This window comes from Mandrillus leucophaeus, unplaced genomic scaffold (genome assembly GCF_000951045.1).
Source record: "Mandrillus leucophaeus isolate KB7577 unplaced genomic scaffold, Mleu.le_1.0 Scaffold2, whole genome shotgun sequence".
NCBI lineage: Eukaryota > Metazoa > Chordata > Mammalia > Primates > Cercopithecidae > Mandrillus > Mandrillus leucophaeus.
In genome coordinates, this window is record NW_012102031.1 from 5,480,056 (window position 1) to 5,499,510 (window position 19,455).

The window sequence follows — 19,455 nt, forward strand, 5'->3', positions numbered from 1 at the left end:
CCAGGATGGTCTCGATCTCCTGACCTCGTGATCCGCCCACCTCGGCCTCCCAAAGTGCTGGGATTACAGGCTTGAGCCACCGCGCCCGGCCATCTTGTGCCTCTAACACCAAGGACGCCCTTCCTAGATGACCTCCTCCACCCCGCTCCCAAGACTTCCCCTCGCATTTCACTGGCTGGAACTGCATCCCATGTCCATTCCTCAAGCAATCCCTGGCAAGGGAATGGGAAACAATCTCCCCTCACTGCCCGCGGTCACTCTCCTGTGGGTCTTTCCCTGAACACACCAGGGACGTTTGCTCCTGCTGGTGCCTCCGCGTGGAAGGCCCTTCCTGATTCTTCCATCTCGAAGAGTCATCTTTCAAAGCTGCCTCCAAAGGTACTCTTCCACCTGCAGGCTGGCTCAGGGTCTCTTCCGCGTTCACAGCCTTCCAGGACCCCTACCGGATGTGGCTTGCTTCTGTGGCTCAGAAATGCGACCTCTTCCCAGCCCCATGAGACCACAATCAGCACAGCTGGCCATGGTGAGGACTCCCAGCCTGCTGGACCTGGGCCTGGGGCAGCCACAACCCTGCCCTCACCCCTGCCCAGGGTTGGGCATGACCTCTGGGAAAAGCCTCAGGAGAGGACTGGGACTGAAAGAAAAACACCCATTTGATGGAGAAGCAAACTGAGGCTTAGTGAGGGGTGTGACTTGCCCAAGGTCATGGTCAGGGCCAGTCTTAGCTCCACATCTCTCTCTCAGGCCTGGGCCCTGGGCCCTACTCCAGGGCTCCCCAGACTTTGAAGGTCACGTGAATCACTGGGGCACCTGTTAAAATGCAGACACTGGTTCAGTAGGTCGGGGTGGGGCTGTACTTGCTATTTCTCACTTGCTTCCGCTGCCACTGGCCTGTAAGCCACACTGGGGGCATCGCAGTCCTTACTAAGGGGAACCTTGGATTTTCAGCCCCACCCTCAGAAGCCCAGAGGCCACTGCTTTAGGAAGGGTGGGGTGTGGGTAGGGTGTGAGTAGGGAAGCCACTTCAAGAAACCCCAATCTCCATTTCTGTTCTGTCAGCCATCTAGGACACCAGAACTTGCTGGAACATTTTATTAAGTTAAGAGGTTCAGGGGGCAGGAGAGAATCACCTTTTGGGTGGCTCTGGCGGTTCCGCACCCAGCACAGCCTCAGAGGAGGCTGTGGGGTCATGGAAGCCAGCTGCTGGCTCCCTCTGTCCTGAGCCCCATGGTACGGGTCCAAATGGGGCAGGAAGTGTTAGTAGGAGGTAGGGTAGGAGGAAGGTGGCAGGCTCCCGCCTCTCCCCTGCAGAGATACCCTGCCATGGCTGCTGCCTGGGCCTCTGCCAGACCCCCGGACCAGGGCCACCAGCCCAGAAGCCCAAGCAGAGGGTGGCTGGAGACAGAGCAGGGACCAGGGCTGGAGGCACACGACCACCAGGAATTGTTTTTTCTTTTTTTTTTAAAGTATAAAGTGTTTTGGAAAAAAAGGAAAAAAATCTATATAAAAATCTCTTCACATATAAAATCCTGAAGAAGGTGCAAGGTAAGACCCAGTGCGAGGGGCGCGCTCAGATACGCAGAGTGTGTGTGTGTGTGTCCGTGTGTACATGTGTGCACGTGTGTGTGTGTGTCTGTGTCTGTGTGTGGGTGTGTGGTGAGTGCAAGTGCACATGTGGCCCACAGAGGGTGGGGAGAAAGCTTGGCTTTTGACTTCCATCCAGAAGGGAAAGAGGGCGGCTGGTCCTCCAGCCTGGAGGGTCTGCAGCTGAGCGGGACCTGAAAGACAAGGTGCGACAGGGCTGAGGCCTGGGCTGAGGGGCTGCGAGGCTATCCCAAGGCCAAGCAAGGGTGCTGAGTGGGTCCTTCCACCACCTCTCAGCCCTGAAGGTAGTCAGATCCGCTCTTCCTAGCTCCTTCACGAGTAGCTCGGCCATAGGGTGGCCTCTCCTGCGTGCCTTAGGAAGTCCATGAGGATTTAGCAGAAAGAGGATGCTCCAGGTAGATGTGGCATTGGAAAAGCAAAAATAAGAACACTTTGGCCAGGTGCAGCGGCTCATGCCTGTAATCTCAGAATTTTGGGAGGCTGAGGCAGGTAGACTGCTTGAGCCCAGGAGTTCGAGACCAGCCTGGGAAATAATGGCGAAACCTCGCCTATGCAAAAAGTACAAAAATTATCTGGGCATGGTGGTGTGGGCCTGTGGTCCCAGCTACTCAGAAGGCTGAGGTGGGAGGATCCCTTGAGCCTAGGAGGTTGAGGCTGCAGTGAGCCATGATTGCATCACTGCACTCCAGCCCAGGTAAGAGTAAGACCTTGTCTCAAAACAACCGATCAACCAACCACTTTGAGCCCTGCTAAGTCAAGAACGAGTGTAAGACTAAATGGGACAGAGGCCTGACCTTGGTGTGCGATGTCTGTGTGTGAAGCTCAGCGGAGACTCCCTGTGGGGGTCAGGGATGTGAACACTGCATTTGCCTCCAGCCCCAAGAAGGGGGGTGCACTGAGCAGGCCATGGCTCTGCACTGTGCCGCCCAGCTCTGAAGGAACAGGCTTAAGCTGATGAAGCAGCCTGTGGCCCGGGTCTGATGGGATCTCTGCAACAATCCCGTGTTGCTGGGTTCATCGTCCCTTTTACAAAACGGGAATTGGAGGCCAGAAGAAGAAAGTGGCCTGGCTGGGGTGGTCCAGGAGTCCTGGTTGTGGGAGAGCCTCAGCCCCTGCCCACCGTGCAGGGCGCACACCTTGGCACCCACCTCTACTCAGCCAGGCTGTTGCGCATTGACTCCTTCTCCTGGAGGGCGGCCATGGCAAGGCGCAGGTGCTCCTTCAGCTGCTCGATCTCCCGCTCGGACCGCGTCTTGATGTGGCTCAGCTCCACGTAGACATCCTGGTACTTTCCCGAGGTGAAGCGCTTGTCCTGGGGGGCAGGAGGCAGGTATGAGGGCATGAAGCCTCTCCCTCCAGCCCTGCCCACCTGGCACATGGGCAGTACCAGCAGCCAGACCTCCCCGCGGCCCCTCGCTTCATCCCTCCAGGTGGCTCCCCGAGATGGCCCTGGGTCCTGGGCTTCCCTCTCCCACCTCCCTGGTACCACCTAGGGACACAGGTGTCATTGTCCTCCTCATCCTGTTTGGGGGAAGGAGATTTTGCCCAAGACCGCAGGGCAGTGAGCGGCTGGGATGAGAACCAGGTCAGCCTGGCTGGGTGCTCGGGCCCTTCCCGTGAGTTCACGCCACCTATTCTTCAAGTGCGGTAAACATGGTCTGGCTCACGTGCGCTTACAGAGCCACCAACATGTCCACTTCCTGCCCCAAACTGACAGAATGCACCAGGCAGTGACATAGCAGCCAACGGTGGGCCAGGCGGGCTGCAGACTCAGACTTGGGCTGAACCCCGACCCACCCAACTCCTAGCAACGCGGTTGTTCTCACTGGAGTGCAAGCTCCCCACAGCAGAGATTTGGGGCTATTTTGTTCACATCTGTCTTCCCAGCACCTAGCACAGTGCCCGGGACATAGGAGGTGCTCAATAATAATCAATAAATTAAATAACGCTAAATAAACAGAAGCAAGTACGGCCTTGGGGAAGTCACTTCCCCTTTCTTAGCCTTAGTTTCCCTGTCAGTGAATGGGGATGACGACACCTACATGGGAGAAGCACAGGAGAGCCTGAGGAAGGATGAAGCAAGTGGAGGGCTTGGCACAGAGCAGGTGCTCACGGGATGGCATCTAGGTGGCTCCACAGGCCCCCACGGCCCCCACGCCCAGCAGCGGGACTTACCTTCTGCATCATCTGGAGTTCGTCCCGGAGGCACTGCACTTCCTTCTTCAGGTACTGGAGTTCATTCTCTTTTACACGAAGCAGCACCTGGGGACATAGGTGCTGGGCTGACCCAGGGCCAGAAGCCAGAGCTACCCTGGCCCACAGTGCCCTGCAGCCCAGGTTTTCTCTGCCTCAGGCCCCTAGAATGCAGCCCCTATCTGCACCAAAACCCTCTAAACCCTGGAGGCAGACTCCTCCAGGAAGCCCTCTCTGATTCCCCTGCTTTGCCTTCCCTTACTCTCACCCCTGTCCAGCCTGTGTGAATGGATATCTCATGGTCATCTCTGCTGCAACCCTCATGCAGCACCAGGCTCTCACCTCGGGGGTAAGATGGATGAAAAGCCCTACATAAACCTGAGCAGGCTGAGCCACTCCACAAGGCACCTCATTAACCCCTCCCCAACCCTGAGGGCCAGGTGCTGCTGACCTGACCAAGGAGGAAACAAATTCAGCCAGGTCTGGGGAGGCTTAAAAGCTCAGAATGGAGCCAGACTGCCTGGTTCAAATCCCAGTCCAGCTATGCAAGCTTTGGTAAGGTACTTGACCTTCCTGTGTCTCAGTTTCCTAATCTGTAAATGGGGACAGTAACAGTAGCTAATGTATGGAGCTGTCAGGAAGATTAGATGAGTTAACAGACAAAAAGGGCTTCCAGAAGCTCTAGGTACACAGTAAGCCTCACCTAAGTGTTTGTTAAAGAAATAAAATATCGGCTGGGCACGGTGGCTCATGCCTGTAATCGCAACACTTTGGGAGGCCGAGGTGGGCGGAACACCTGAGGTTGGGAGTTCGAGACCAGCCTGATCAACATGGAGAAACCCTGTCTCTACTAAAAATACAAAATTAGCCAGGCATGGTGGCACATGCCTGTAATCCCAGCTACTTGGGAAGCTGAGGCAGGAGAATGGCTTGAACCCAGGAGGCAGAGGCCGCAGTGAGCCGAGATGGCGCCACTGCACTCCAGCCTGGGCAACAACAGCAAAACTCCATCTGAAAAAAAAAAGAAAGAAATACTGAGGCTGGGTATGGTGGCTCACATTGTAATCCCAGCACTTTGGGAGGCCAAGGCCAGCAGATCACTTGAGGTCTGGAGTTCGAGACCAGCCTGGCCAACATAGTGAAATCCTGTCTCTACCAAAAATATAAAAAATTAGCCAGGTGTGGTGGTGCAGGCCTGTAATCCTAGCTACTTGGGAGGCTGAGGCAGGAGAATCACTTGAACTGGGGAGGCAGAGGTTGCAGTGAGCCAAGATCGTGTCACTGCACTCCAGCCTGGGTGACAGAGCGGGACTCTGTCTCAAAAAAAAAAAAAGAAAGAAAAGGAAAGAAAAGACAAGACTACAGTGATCCTGGCACACACACACACACACACACATTTTCTTACCCCAATATTTCCCAGTAAGGAAGGTGCTGGGGTGCTGGTGCCATTTTACAGATGAGCTACTGGGACTCAGATAAGTGGAGTGATTTCCTATGGTACACGGCAGGTAGGTGACACAACGCAGGTGGGAGGGAAGAATTCTGGCTACTGGATGCGTAGTAGGTGTTCTGGCCTAGTCAGGCTGGCCAAGCCACTCAGAGACTTGGCTTTCCTGCCACAGGTGACATGCAGCCTGTGGCGGGGGTGCACCATAGCCCTGCCCCGAGAACCACTGGGCTGCCTGGTGCTAGTGAGGGCACTCACCTCCAGCTCGCAGGAACTCCGCTCATTGCTGCGCCCGCAGCCGTTGCCCATGCCCTGTGAGGCAATGAAGCCACGCAGCTGGTCTATCTCCTCTGACAGGCGGCCATGCAGCTCCTGGGAGAGGCACGGTGGTCAGGGGAGGGGTGCTGGGACCCGCCCGTGTCCCCTCAACTTGGGGCCAGGCCCACCTGGTTGTGGCGCAGCAGCTCCTGGCCCTCCTGCTGGCAGCGGCGCAGTGTGTGCTCACGCTCCTCGGCCTGCCGCGTGAGCGCCCCTATCTCCAGGCACTTCTGCGAGTACTGCTCCGATAGCACCTGCAGCTCCCGCTTCAGTGCCTCCACATCTGACCTGCCCCAGAGGAGAAGCAAAGGAGAGCATAGGTTATCTTGCCCCTGCCAAGCCTAGAGTCCAGTCAGGGCAGACTCAAAGCATGCCAGGACTCTGGGGTTCCCTCTTTAGGTTTGCGTTTAGCCTGCTGTGGGGCTGTGAACCAGTGATAGCCTCTCTGGGCTACAGGTATTTCCCCTAAGTGAGGGTGGCTTGGAGGAGCCCATCTTTTTTCCTTTTTCTTTCTTTTTTAAATGGGGTCTTGTTCTCACTCTTGTTGCCCAGGCTGGAGTGCAGTGGCACAATCTTGGCTCACTGCAACCTCCACCTCCTGGGTTCAAGTGATTCTCCTGCCTCAGCCTCCCAAGTAGCTGGAATTACAGGCACCCGCCACCACACTCAGCTAACTTTTGTATTTTTCGTAGAGATGGGGTTTCACCATGTTGGCCAGGCTAGTCTCAAACTCCTGACGTCAGGTGATCCGCCTGCCTCAGTCTCCCAAAGTGCTGGGATTGAGGCGTGAGCCACCGTGCCCGGCCGGAGGAGCCCATCTTTAAAGTCCCTGAAGCCTCAACATTCCAAAACTGTGCTCTGGGGCAGGGAGAGGCCCACAGGTCAACAGTGACACTGCAGCCGAGCTCTAGGGGAGACTAAGGGGTGAAGAGGTGGGTGGAGGCCGGGACCAGCGAAGACAAGAAGGCACCTGAAGAACTGTCTGTGAGGACTGGCATGGGGTCTGCCTGAGGACATTCTACTTCTGTTTCTTGCATCCATGAGACTGGAGCAGGAATCTCAGCTAGGGGCAAACTGATGTGTCCTCTGCCAAGGGGCCTCAGCAAAGTTCCTCAACCCATAACCATCAGGGTGGGCAGTTGGGCCCTGGCATCATCTTACTGGTGCTGCTTCCGGAGGCCATCTGGGCCCTGCTGGAGACTCCGTGTTTTGCTCAGCTCTCGGCTCAGCTCTTCCTGGTAGGCCTTCTTCATGGCTTCAATGGCTGGAAGCAGGGCAGAGAGGCACAAGAGAGACTAGAGGGGGGTCAGCAGCACCAAGTGCCACCAGCTCTGAGACACCACATGTACTGGTGGAGACAGGACCAAGGAGTGCTACGCAAAGAGCACCGAACCAGGAGTCCAGAGCAGCCCAGGCTGTGTCATAAAATGAGTGGCTTGGGGTAAGCTGCTCAACCTCTCTGAGCCCATCTATTAAAGAAAGATAATCCTGTTGGATGGGCCCTGCTGGGGAGACAGCTCAGTGTCTGACCATTGGTACCTCCTGTTCTAGTGATTTCCGGGTAGGACCCCACCTAGTACACCCTCCCTGCAGACTCTGAGGGCTCTCAAACAAGGCCTATCTGCTTTGCCCAGCCTAGTGGTCAAGAGCTCAGGCTCCACAGTCAGCATAAATCGATGTGACTTTGCACAGGTGACTTAACCCCTCTTGCCTCCGGCCCCTTAGCTGGAAAATAGGGATAGATAACAACAGTGCCTTTCCTCCATGGGGTTACTGGAAGGTGTGTGAAGCATTTAGAACAAAGCATGGCTCAGAGTAAATGCCCCAACATTAGCTCCTGCTGGCTTTATTCTCAGACTGTGAGCTCCTAAGGACTGAGACCAAGGCTTTTTTTTTCTCACCCAGGGCTGTTGTGAGGATTAAATAAGTGCCACCCATAGTTTTACCCACAATTCTAAAATCCTAAACCTCTGAACATTGAAAGTTTCTCTTTTTTTTTTTTTTTTTTTTTTTTAATGGAGTCTCACTCTGCCACCCAGGCTGGAGTACAGTGGTGCAATCTCAGCTCACTGCAGCCTCTGTCTCCTGGGTTTAACAAATTCTCCTGCCTTAGCCTCCTGAGTAGCTGGGATTGCAGCAGCCCACCATCATGCCCGGCTAATTTTTGTATTTTTATTAGAGGTGGGGTTTCACCATGTTGGCCAGGCTAGTCTCGAACTCCTGACGTCAGGTGATCCGCCTGCCTTGGCCTCCCAAAGTGCTGCGATTACAGGCATGAACCACTGCACCCGGCCTCTGGTAACTCTTTTGGTGACAATCCCCACCCTGAATGGACATGAGGCTATTTATGGTCTTTAATACTACACTTAAGTGTGATTTTTATCTATTTCACAGCAGAAACCTTAGTGCCAGATTACAGGGCGAAGTCCAGACTACTGAGGAGAAAGGGGTCTCTAACACATGTGGCTGCAAAGACGGTCTTCCTAAAATGCAGAGCACACTGGCCCCAGGGCTGGGTTCAAGTGCATGAGCACTTGGCACAGCACTGGCAGGTTGTGAGCTTCAGATCATGTGACATTGCCAGCATTTCTATTGTGATTGCCAGCATCACAAACCCCTAGTGATGCCTAGGAATGTGCCAGGCACACAGCAGGTGTGTGGTGGCAGGAGGGGAGGGAATTGTCCAGGATGAAGGATGCTCCCTTGGGAAACATGTGGGGGCCCAGTGCCTGGTACACAGCTGGCATGGACAGCGCTCACACTTTCCCCTTCTCTTCCCAGGGTCTAGCCCATGTGCCCAGGGAGCAGGCACTCCTGTGAGGATAGGGGATGCAGCTGATCAGCCTCTTCCTGCTGCATGTAGGTAGCGTGTGGCTTTAGGCACTCTATGGTGGCTGCAGGCCCCTGAGCAGGAGGAGTCACCACCCATGGTAGTGGTGGTGTTGGGGGTGGGGAGGGTGTCTTTTACTGCCTCAGTTTCCCTTTTCAAGTAGGACTACAGGCCAGTTCTTGGGGCTTCCAACCCCTGCTGACCCTTTACCCCAAATGTGGCACTGAGATCCCTACATCTTATTTGATAAAGTCCTCCCCAGTTTGGCTAGGAGGAGCCTCAGCACAGAGGCTCAGGGCCCAGCCCACTGTGCCCCACCCAGGGTCCATACCTGAGGCCGTGGCTGCCGTCTCCTCGGCCAGGAGCCACTCCTTCTCCTGCTGCAGCCGCTGCAGCTCCCGCTCATGGTGCCGCTGCAGCTCCTCCATCACCTGCTGGTGTGAGGACTCCATCTCTGCCAGGCTGCGCTCACATGCCTCCTGTGGGCCGGAGGCCAGGGTATCACCGGCTGCCCCATTCCTCTGGACAGCAGCCCTTCCCCAGCCTTCAGAGGAGAAGGTTCAGGGGCAGGTACACCACCTCTTCCTGGGTCCCGGCACCTCCAGTCTGCACCTGCTCCTGCTCCCACCCCCACCCCACGGCTCCTCATTCACAAACCTCATCTTAAACCCTCCAGGGACTCCCTGTCTTAGAGTCAAGTCTCTGTTTCCATGGCTGACCTTTACGGTCTCATCCCTGGTCCTTCTCTGCCAAGCAATCTTATAGTTATGGTTGCAGCACGTTCACACCTCTGAGCTTTAGCTCATGCTATTCCCACTGCCTGGATTTTTTTTTTTTTTTTTTTTTTTTTTTTTTTTTTTGAGACAGAGTCTTGCTCTGTCACCCGGGCAGGAGTGCAGTGGAGTGATCTCAGCTCACTGCAACCTTCGCCTCCCAGGTTCAAGCGATTCTCCTGCCTCAGCCTCCCAAGTAGCTGGGACTACAGGTGCCCACCACCACGCGCGGCTAATTTTTATATTTTTAGTAGAGATGGGGTTTCACTGTGTTAGCCAGGATGGTCTTGGACTCCTGACCTTGTGATCTGCCGACCTTAGCCTCCCAAAGTGTTGGGATTACAGGCGTGAGCCACTGCGCCCAGCCTGGAATGTTTTTTGGCAACTTTATCTCCCTGGGTAATTTACTGACCTGCAGCCCAGTTTAAATGTCTCTCCTAGCTCTGTCTCTGGGAAGCCTCTCCTCTGCCTCAGAAGGTTCTACTTCTGCCAAACCATAAGTTCCCTGAAACTATAAGTTCCCTGAAGACTGAGAACATCTGCCTGGGTCCCTAGGGTCTAGGCCAGGGCCTGACATGTGGCAGGTGCTCAGTAAATGAGCTGAAACTGATGATGTAATACAAAATAAGGCTTAGTAGACAAGATGGGCAAGTATCTCAAAGATTAATAATACCCACTGCTGGGAGTGTCTGCTATGACGGTGTCGCAGGGGGGCAGGGGTGGTCCCATGGCATCATCACATTCTGCGACCCCACTGGTTGACCTAGCAGGTCCACTCCTAGGAATGATCCCACAGAAAGTTGTATGTGTACAGAGACTTTTGGAACAAGGGTATTCCCTACGGCAAGGTTGGTAACAGATGAAAACTAGAAACAATCTAAGTCCCTATCAGGGGAACTCTTGAATAAATGATGGGATCGAGCTTGACAATGGGCCACAGGCAGCCGCTAGACAGAGTTTTTGTGTGGATGCTGTGGAAAAAGATCCCAAAATGAGGTGGTGAAAGTTGACTTCTGACACTACACATGGTATGATCCCACTCACGGGAACAAAGGTGCAGACCTGTCCGTCCCAGTGAATGGACGCGAAAACACAGAAAAGGTAGGGAGGATATTGTGGGGGGTAGAATGATAGCCCCCCAAAGTCTTCCACATTCTACTCCCAGGATCTGTGACTACATCATGTTACGTGGCAAAGAGGAATTCAGGCTGCAGAGGGAATTAAGGTTGCTAATCAGCTGATCTTTAAATCGGGAGATTATCCCAGATTATCTCTCAAGCCCAGTGTAATCACAAGGGTCCTTAAAAGTGGACGAAGGGGGCAGAAGCGAAGAGTTCAAGGGAGGTGTGACCAGGAAGGGATGGTCAGAGTGATGTGGCGGGAGAAGGACTCGATGTCCCCTCTGCAGGCTTTGAAGATGAAGGAAGGGGCTGAGAGCCAAGGGATGCGGGTGGCCACCAGAAGCCACAGAAGGCAAAGGATACAACGGGTGCCTGCCTCGGCTGCCCATGCCTCGGCTGCAGCACAGCAAGACCCGCATTAGATTTCTTGCCTACAGAAGCGTGAGGTAATACGTGTGCATTATTTAGGCAGCTGTGGTGACAGGTTACAGCTGCCACCAGAAACTGATAGGCAGGCAGCAGCAGCCACCAACAGGACCCCGGGGTGGTAGCTGGCAGCGTAAGGAGTGTGGGGGTATTGATTTCCACCCTTTCAGTTTGTTTAAATTATTTTTGAAAATGTAAACCTCTTTTTTTGATAATTAAAAAAATGTTTAAGGTCATTAAAAAGGGAAGGGGAAGAAGAGCCAGGGAAAAAACTGAGGCACAGAGGGCCAGATGAGGGACTGTGTCTCCCCCACACACAGGCCACCTCCCTGCCTCACCGGCAGCCACACCTGTGCTGCAGGGAATAATTATTTATTTATTTATTTATTTATTTATTTATTTATTTTTTTTTTGAGCCGAGTCTCGCTCTGTCGCCCAGGCTGGAGTGCAGTGGCTGGATCTCAGCTCACTGCAAGCTCCGCCTCCCGGATTTACGCCATTCTCCTGCCTCAGCCTCCCGTGTAGCTGGGACTACAGGCGCCCACCACCACGCCCAGCTAGTTTTTTGTGTTTTTTAGTAGAGACAGGGTTTCACCGTGTTAGCCAGGATGGTCTCGATCTCCTGACCTCGTGATCTGCCCGTCTCGGCCTCCCAAAGTGCTGGGATTACAGGCTTGAGCCACCGCGCCCAGCTGCAGGGGATGATTTGATAGAAGAGCGAGGGCCAAGAGCTTTATGTAGGGACAGGGGTGGCTGTCCCCTGGCTTCTGTTCCTGCCCTCTATATGTCTCCTGGCTAAGAACAACAGAACACGGCTTTCAACCTCAGAGGGGGGTCTTCATCCTGGCTGCGCCTTGGAGTAAACCTGAACAAACCCCTTGCCCTCTCTGAGTTTCAGTCTTGGCGACTGTAAAGGAGGCCTCGCAGGACCAGGCCCCGAGGCTCCCTGGCACAGGAACCCTGTGCATAGAGGGAGTCGGTATGCCAGCACCCACCACTGGGGAGCCCAGCAATGTGGGGGTGGGCACTGCTCTTCTGCAAAGGGCCAGACCAGGCAGGCAGACCCGGCAGCTCAGGGGTGCAGGGGCTGACATCAGGAGGTGGGACTCGGCTGACAAAGAGGGGCTCCTAGGTGGCCAGGGGCTGCTCTCTCACCTCCCTTCCTGAGTGGCCCAAGGTGTCCTGATCCTGGCTGCCACCTCTGACATGGACATCAAAGAAGATAAAGAAATGCCTCATGTCCCCCACTGCAATAGTGGGGAAGGGTTCTCTTTACCAGACATCCAGTGGGTGAAGCCCCAGACCACTCAACAGCTGTCCTGCAGCAGCAAGCCCCCAACCCCTGAAGGCAGGGCACCCACTCAGCCTGAGATACCAGCTGGGGAATCCCTCCCAGCTGTCACTCCTCCAGGTCCACCGAGTTTCCAGCCGCCTCCTCCCATGCCTGAGGGTGACACAGATGACTCAGCACCTCTTCTCTGCCGCCCTCCACATCTGGGGTCACTCCTCCACCTGCCTGGTCTTCAGTTCTGTTTCCCAGTTATTCCCTTCTCCCCTCCCACCGGCTCCCCCTGCCCACCCCACCCTAACGGGACGAAACACTGACAGACTGATGCGCCCAATGGGGCACCTGGGAACCAGAACGTCTGGACCCCAGACACAGGTTTGCCTATAGCTCAAAGGTCACACCCTTCTGTGGGCGTCAGTTTTGCCATCTGTAAGCTGAGAAGCCAAAGCAGTGCCTTTTAAACTTCATAGTAGTGGCAGAGCCTTTATCCAAAGGAAATCTGAAGCTGGCTCTATGAGTAAAATGGACAAAGACGGGCCAGTGCAGTGGTCACATCTGTACCCCCAGCACTTTGGGAGGCCAAAATGGGAGAAGCACTTGAGCCCAGGAGTTCAAGACCAGCCCGGGCAACATAGTGAGTCCTTGTGTCTACAAAAAAATTTTTTAAATTAGCCAGGCATGGTAGTATAGCCTGTGGGCTGAGGTGGGAAGATTGCTTGAGCCCTAGAGTTCAAGGCTGCAGTGAGCCTCTGTGCCACTGCACTGTAGCCTGCGTGCCAGTGAGAGACCTCATCTCTAAAACAATTAAAATAAATAAAATAAAATGGAGGAAGATGAAGCCGCTCTGACTATAGGTGGGTACAAATAGGTCCCAGCCCCTCCCACCCAGAAAGCAGCCCCTGGAGCTTCTTAGAGCAGAGCGCAGGCAGAAGCCCCCTGGCTGGGGGCCTCAGAGGTCCTCCCACCTGCTTCAGCTGTGGTGTTGGGCCCCCAACTCCCCTGTCTGCCTCAGGGTGGGGGGCTACAGGGCACAACACTGGCTCCTCCCTGCCCCTCCGCGGGACAAGGTAAGCCCCCAGGCGCGCCCTCTGTGTCCCACCCCAACTCCCCTGCCTACTCCTCTATCAGTGGAACCTCCATCCACTACTTGGCCCCAGGATGGTCTCCAGGCTTCCCTGTAGCAGCAGCCCCAGCCTCAGGGCCCCCAAAGGCCCCTCTGCCTTCTGTAGCACCGGTCATCCAGTCCTAAATTCTCCTTCCTCCATACCCTTGACATTCACCCTCCTTCAGCCATTTCCTAACACCTTACACCTGGCCCTCTCCCAAGCCCCCTCCACTCTGACATCACTTTCCTGATGTCACTGTCTGACCTCAAACCTCTGAAAGTCTGTGGAATTAGCTTCTTTTTGTTTGATTTGTTCTTTTTGTTGTTGTTTTTAGATAGAGTCTCACTGTCGCCCAGGCTGGAGTGCAGTGGCAGGATCTCAGCTCACTGCAACCTCTGCCTCCCAGGTTCAAGCGATTCTCCTGCCTCAGCAGGAGAATCTGCCACTGGAGAGCGGGGATTACAGGTGCCCACCACTGTGCCCTGATAACTTTTGTACTTTTTTTTTTTTTTTTTTGAGACGGAGTCTTGCTTTGTCGCCCAAACTGGAGTGCAGTGGCCGGATCTCAGCTCACTGCAAGCTCTGCCTTTCGGGTTTACGCCATTCTCCTGCCTCAGCCTCCCGAGTAGCTGGGACTACAGGCACCCGCCACCTCGCATGCCCACAGTTTTTTGTATTTTTTAGTAGAGACGAGGTTTCACTGGGTTGGCCAGGATGGTCTCGATCTCCTGACCTCGTGATCCGCCCATCTCAGCCTCCCAAAGTGCTGGGATTACAGGCTTGAGCCACCGCGCCCAACCTGTACTTTTTTTTTAGTAGAGACAGGGCTTCACCATGCTGGCCAAGCTGGTCTTGAACACTTGACCTCGAGTGTACCACCTATCTCACCTCCCAAAGTGCTGAGATACAGGTGTTAGTCACCGTGCCAGGCCAGAGTTTCTAACTCTTAGCTCAGCACTGAAGGCCTCCACAACAGACACCAACCAGCCTTCCTTCTCATGCCCCAGCCAATGCCTTCCTGAGAGCCCCCTCACGACGTGACCTCCCCTTGGAAACTTCTAGAAGGCTCCTCCTGCGTAGGGCCTGGATCTCAGCCTTCTTTTCTGTTGCCAGGCTGGAGTGCCATGGCACGATCTTGGCTCACTGCAACCTGGGCCTCCTGGGTTCCAATGATTCCCCTGCCTCAGCTTCCCAAGTAGCTGGGACTAGAGGTGTGCACCACCACACCCGGCTAATTTTTTGTATTTTATTAGAGACAGGGTTTCACCATGTTGGCCAGGTTGGTCTCGTTCTCCTGACCTCGTGATCCGCCCACTTCGGCCTCCCCAAAGTGCTGGGATTACAGGCATGAGCCACTGTGCCTGGCCCCTTCTTTTCTACTTTAGATAATGGTGTGATAGGTGCGATAACTACAGACAGCTGATTGTCAAATTTTTAGGAATTATGTGATGTAGTTGTTAAGCACAGCCATTAAAAATTAAATTTATATACTTATAATTAAATTAACTACATTAAAGACAAGGTAATAGATGCTCAAATTTATTACTTCCTAATTATTTCACTGTGTTTTATTATGCATGCTCTTGGGGTCAATCACATCTACTGTATCTGCATGGTGGAAATCCTATTGGATAGTGTGACATCTCTTCCCAACTCTGTGTCCAGGGACTTTGTGCTGGAAATGCAGCATTGGCCACAGTGGGAGTATTTACACTGCAGAATTGGTAAACATTACACATCAGGGCTTGATTTATTGTTTTGTTGACTGTCTAGACTTAATCAAGTGATAAGAAAATGTTAATAATACAGATTAAACTTAAAAGTGTGTCATATCTATAACCATTACATTGTAAATAGAACACAAAATTGCAAAAATATTCTTAATAGAAAATTCTCAAATATTCTCAGTAAAAAACTACTGTCCGATTTAGCAAAGAAGTCACTCACAACATGGAGCAGTAACGTTTCGACAAATGTCTTCTCATCTTACTCGTTACCATAAACGAAAGTGTCAACCAGTGTACATGTTAAAAGAACCGCCGTTTGTTAATTGGTTGTGGATACAAGAGTATGGAAAAATCACTGAAAGCATTCTGAGAAAAATCCATTTGCTATATGAAATTCACAATAAAATTATATATTTTTTATTTGTAAATTGTGTACTAAGCATTGTTTTTATTGGTAAAATGTATAATAAACTCATACATGTGTACACACACACGTTTTTTTCTAGACAGTTAGTTTGCCCTAGTTGTGACAACCAAAAGTGTTCCCAGACACAGCCTAATGTCCCCAAGGGGGACAAAATGGACCCCATTGAGAACCACTGTCCTAGGCAGACAGTGCGTTCTCTGAGGGCCACTGGAGGCTCTCCTGTCCTGCAGACCTCCTTGAGTGGGGCCTGGCCTGCTGGGCCTCAGTAAGATTTCCCTGTGTTCAGGCAGTGACTCTCGGGGCCACTGGCCCCCAACTTCCCCGGGGCAAGGGTCCAAGTGCAGAGTGTCACACGGGGACTCACACACAGGCTCTGCAGTCAGCCGGACCCTCGCTCAAATCCCACCTTTGACACCTGCAGGCAGGGTGACCTCAGGCAAGTCACATAACCTCTCAGAGCTCAGTGGCCTTGTCTGTAAAATGGGCACAGTGATCACGCCCACCAGCTGTGGGGAGAGTAAATGAGATGACACATGTCAAATGCCCCACACCTGGGTTCCAGCACACACAGGAAAGGCTCCCAAAATCTCAGCTGTTTCCTGATAACACGGCAACCGGAAATCTGCCCCCTCCCCCTGAAAAACAGCCCCTGGCCTTACCTGTGAGATGTAGCCCGGGGGGATGTGGCCGTCCTCCTGGGATCTCGGCGCACTCTGAGGAGCCTCCCCTTGGAGACGCCACGCCTCCAGCTGGGCCCGAAGAGCCTGAACCTATAAGGGAGAAGGGTGGTCAGTGGGGCCTGGAAGCTGGGGCAGGGCTGGTGGAAGGCAGTGAGGAGCCACAGGCTTCCAGCTCCACACGGATACAAGCCCAGCATCCCTGGAAGGCGTAGGAATGGCTCAGGGTTTGAGAAGAGCAAGCAGCCCTGGAGTGAGATGTGGCCAGGGGACATGCTGGGCTGTTTCCTGGATGGCCAGGTCAATGACCTGGGAGAGCCTTGGCCCAGAGAAGGCTAGACAGGGTGAGGAACAGGAAACTATGGTCACAGATGTTTACACATCATGTAGGTGACAGAGGAAATATCTTGGAGCCTCAGTTTTCCCGTCAGTAAAACTGCTGAGGTCTACCCTAGCGGTAGAGGCCACTATGAGGATTCCATGAGTCAGTGCAGGCAGGGAGGTCATGTGCAGCAGACACACAATAAACAGTCTCTCCCTTCTTTTTTTTTTTTTTGGAGACAAAGTCTGGCTCTATTGCCCATGCTGGAGTGCCGTGGCTTGATCTCGGTTCAGTGTACCCTCTGCCTCCCGGGCTCCAGCCATCCTCCCACCTCAGCCTCCCAAGTAGCTGGGACTACAGGTATGCACCAGCACGCCCAGCTAAATTTTGTATTTTTTTGTAGACATGAGGATTCGCCATATTGCACAGACTGGTCTCAAACTCTTGGCTTCAAGTGACCCTCCCACCTTGGCCTCCCAAAGTGTTAGGATTACAGGTGTGAGCCACAGTGCCTGGCAGGTCTCTCCCTTCTCTTCCCACTTCCCTTCTCTATGGCAGCTAAGGGCAGAACAGGGAAAAAAAAAAAAAAACCAAACTACTAAGGTCTAAGGAAGAAGATTCTAGTTCGCAGGAGTGTGGGGTACACACTCACAGATTAGGGGTGAGCTCCCCATCACTGTAGGAGTGCAAGGGGCAAATACCAGGGTGTGAACGCAGGGACTGGAGGGATGTGGGGGCGAGGGCCCTCCTAGAGAACCAGCGTGGTGCCTACCTCCTTCTCCAGTGCCTCGTGGCTGTCACTTGGGGGCCCTCGGCGCTCTCCGCGGCTTTGGTTGAGCAGGGCAGTGAGGGGCACCCGCTTATTCTCCCGCAGAGGCAGCTTCTCCAGCTCCTGCCACTTCTTCTCGATCTCCTCACTGAGCCGGTTTTGCTGGTCCTCAGTCAGGGGGGCACCCAGGCCCCGGCGCAGCCCCTCACCAGCGGGCACCTCTGGGGTCCTGCTGTCTGTGGCCTCAAACCACTTGCGTCGCTCCTCGGAGCGCTGGGCCAGGTCCCGCTCCAGCTCCTCCTGCTTGGCCAGGCGGTCAGGAGTGCGGGCCGGGGTGCGGGCCCGCTGCGGGGGGGCCTGGGTCAGCGGGGAGAGCTCCACGTAGTCCAAGGCCTGCCGCTGCCCATCTGCCTTCCGAGGGCCACCCCGGCTGACGACCTCAATGCCCGCCCGCTGCTCCCCTGCCTTCAGGGGGCCCTTCTGGGTGCCGTAGTTGTGCAGCGTGTTCTCCTTATTACAGTCCGAGAGCCTAGGGCACCAGCAGAGCCACGTCAGGTGGGTCCTCACTCCTGAGTCCTGCAATGAGCACTTTCGGAGCGACACCTGTGTGTCTGGCCCTGTGCCAGGGGCTGGAGACAGACCCCAGGGAAGGAAGCAGCCTGACCTAAGCTTCCTGGTTAACAGAGCCCGGGAACTTCCCAGCTCCACCACTCCACAGCCCAGGGGCCCACCAGGATGCCTGGCTTCCCTCGACCCCTCTTGTTTCTGTTTCTCAAGGAACAGGGTCTCACGCTGCTGCCCAGGCTGAAGTAGAGTGGTGTGATCATAGTTCACTGCAGCCTTAAACTCCTTAGCTCAAGTGATCCTCCTGCCCTGGCCTCTGAAGTAGCTGGGACTATAGAAAGGCACCACCATGCCCAGCTAATTTTTTAAATTTTTGATAGAGATGGGGTCTCAGTATACTGCCCAGGTTGATCTCGAACTCCTGGGCTCACGTGATCCTCCCACCTCAGCCTCCCAAAGCTCTGGGATTACAGGCTCACGTGAGCCACCACGCTGGTCTCTTTGCCCTCTTTGAGCTGCAGTGACCTCATCTGTAATGTGGGACAGCAGCGCCTCTCACAGGATGGATGTGAGGACGGGGTGGGCGAATGTGAAAAGCAGGCAGAGGGCTTTTTGCAAATGGTGATCAAGGAGTTGGTGTAGGACACGATGTCCCGGGTTCCCAAGGCTCACAGTGGCAAGGGGGATGCCCACAGTCACTGCTGATGGGGTGAAGGCAGGGACCTCGGGGTGCAGAGAACACAAGTTGTGGCGACTCTGAACAACTATGGCAGTTCTCTTTATCCACAGTCATAGCCGGGTACGTGGTCACCCTGCCAAAAACTACACTTGCAGTGTTCCCAGAGCTACCTGTAGCCACGTGACTATAGGCTGCCAAGTGGGTGCGGCACGTGGCTCCCCTGAAAGGGCAGAGCGAGCCCCACCAGGCCAGGACTGCATACCTCAGGGCTGTTCTGAAGGGACACATAAACATCTGTCTCAATTAAGCGACTGTGCCCGGGGTTTCTTTCTTAAAGCAGCTGGGCCTATACGCTAAGTAACAGTTCAACTCACTGCACTTCAGAGTACACAAAGTGCTCTGGGCACATCCTCGCACATGTGCAGACATGACACACTAACATGACAGATGGGGACTCTGAAATCTAGACGGGAAAGCCTCTGGCCTAAGGCTGAATAGCCACCGTGTGGCCAGGCTGGGGGACTCGGCCTCCAGGTTCAGATGATCCTCCTACCACGGCTGGCTAATTTTTAAATTTTTTGTAGCGACGAGGTCTCACTATATTGCCCAGGCTGGTCTTGAACTCCTGAGTTCAAGTGATCCTCCCGTCTCAGCCTCTCAAAGCGCTGGGATTACAGGTGTGAGCCACCACACCCAGCCCAGCCCCCTTTAATACCATACTCTGTTCCTACTGCCCAGCAGCTCCAAGTCCCAGCACCCCATGGGCATCTGGGGTGTATACAGTGGGGGACTCTGCCACTGGGTAACTCAGCCCTCCTGCCCCAGTGCCTGTGGCAGCCTCCAGAGGGAGTGAGCTCCTCATCCCAGGAGGCGTGGGCTCGGATGATACTGAGAATGCTCACTGCTCTCTTCCCATGTTGTTGACAGAGAAACGAGGGCCCAGAATGTGCAGTCCTCAGGTGAGTGCCTAGAAACCCACTCAGGGACGCAACGGAAAGTGCCTCCCCCAAGGCCCCAGTCCAGCTTAGTACGTACTTGGTGACATCTGGAGCTGAAGTTGGACGCACGGTCTTTCTCAGAGCCTCGATCCAGTTCCGCCGGATGCCTGAGGTCATGGCCGACAAGGTATAGACAGCATCCTTGGTCTGTAAGGCCACCGCACAGGTAGGTTGCCACGTGGCCA

At 54.3% G+C, this 19,455-nt stretch overlaps 1 protein-coding gene across 1 annotated transcript in view; it reads right to left on the reverse strand.

The window, feature by feature from the left end:
* Positions 1-1,078: 1,078 nt before the first annotated feature.
* Positions 1,079-19,455, reverse strand: part of TRIOBP (TRIO and F-actin binding protein) — a 94,172-nt gene continuing 75,795 nt past the window's right edge. Inside the window, exons 13-22 of the mRNA XM_011979135.1 lie at positions 19,308-19,417; positions 17,033-17,558; positions 15,921-16,031; positions 8,725-8,872; positions 6,725-6,827; positions 5,692-5,851; positions 5,504-5,617; positions 3,781-3,867; positions 2,754-2,917; positions 1,079-1,778 (exon numbers count right to left, since the gene is read on the reverse strand). Of these exons, the coding sequence (XP_011834525.1) occupies positions 2,756-2,917; positions 3,781-3,867; positions 5,504-5,617; positions 5,692-5,851; positions 6,725-6,827; positions 8,725-8,872; positions 15,921-16,031; positions 17,033-17,558; positions 19,308-19,417 (1,521 nt within the window). The 3' untranslated portion in view covers positions 1,079-1,778; positions 2,754-2,755. The remainder of the gene's footprint in view (positions 1,779-2,753; positions 2,918-3,780; positions 3,868-5,503; positions 5,618-5,691; positions 5,852-6,724; positions 6,828-8,724; positions 8,873-15,920; positions 16,032-17,032; positions 17,559-19,307; positions 19,418-19,455) is intronic.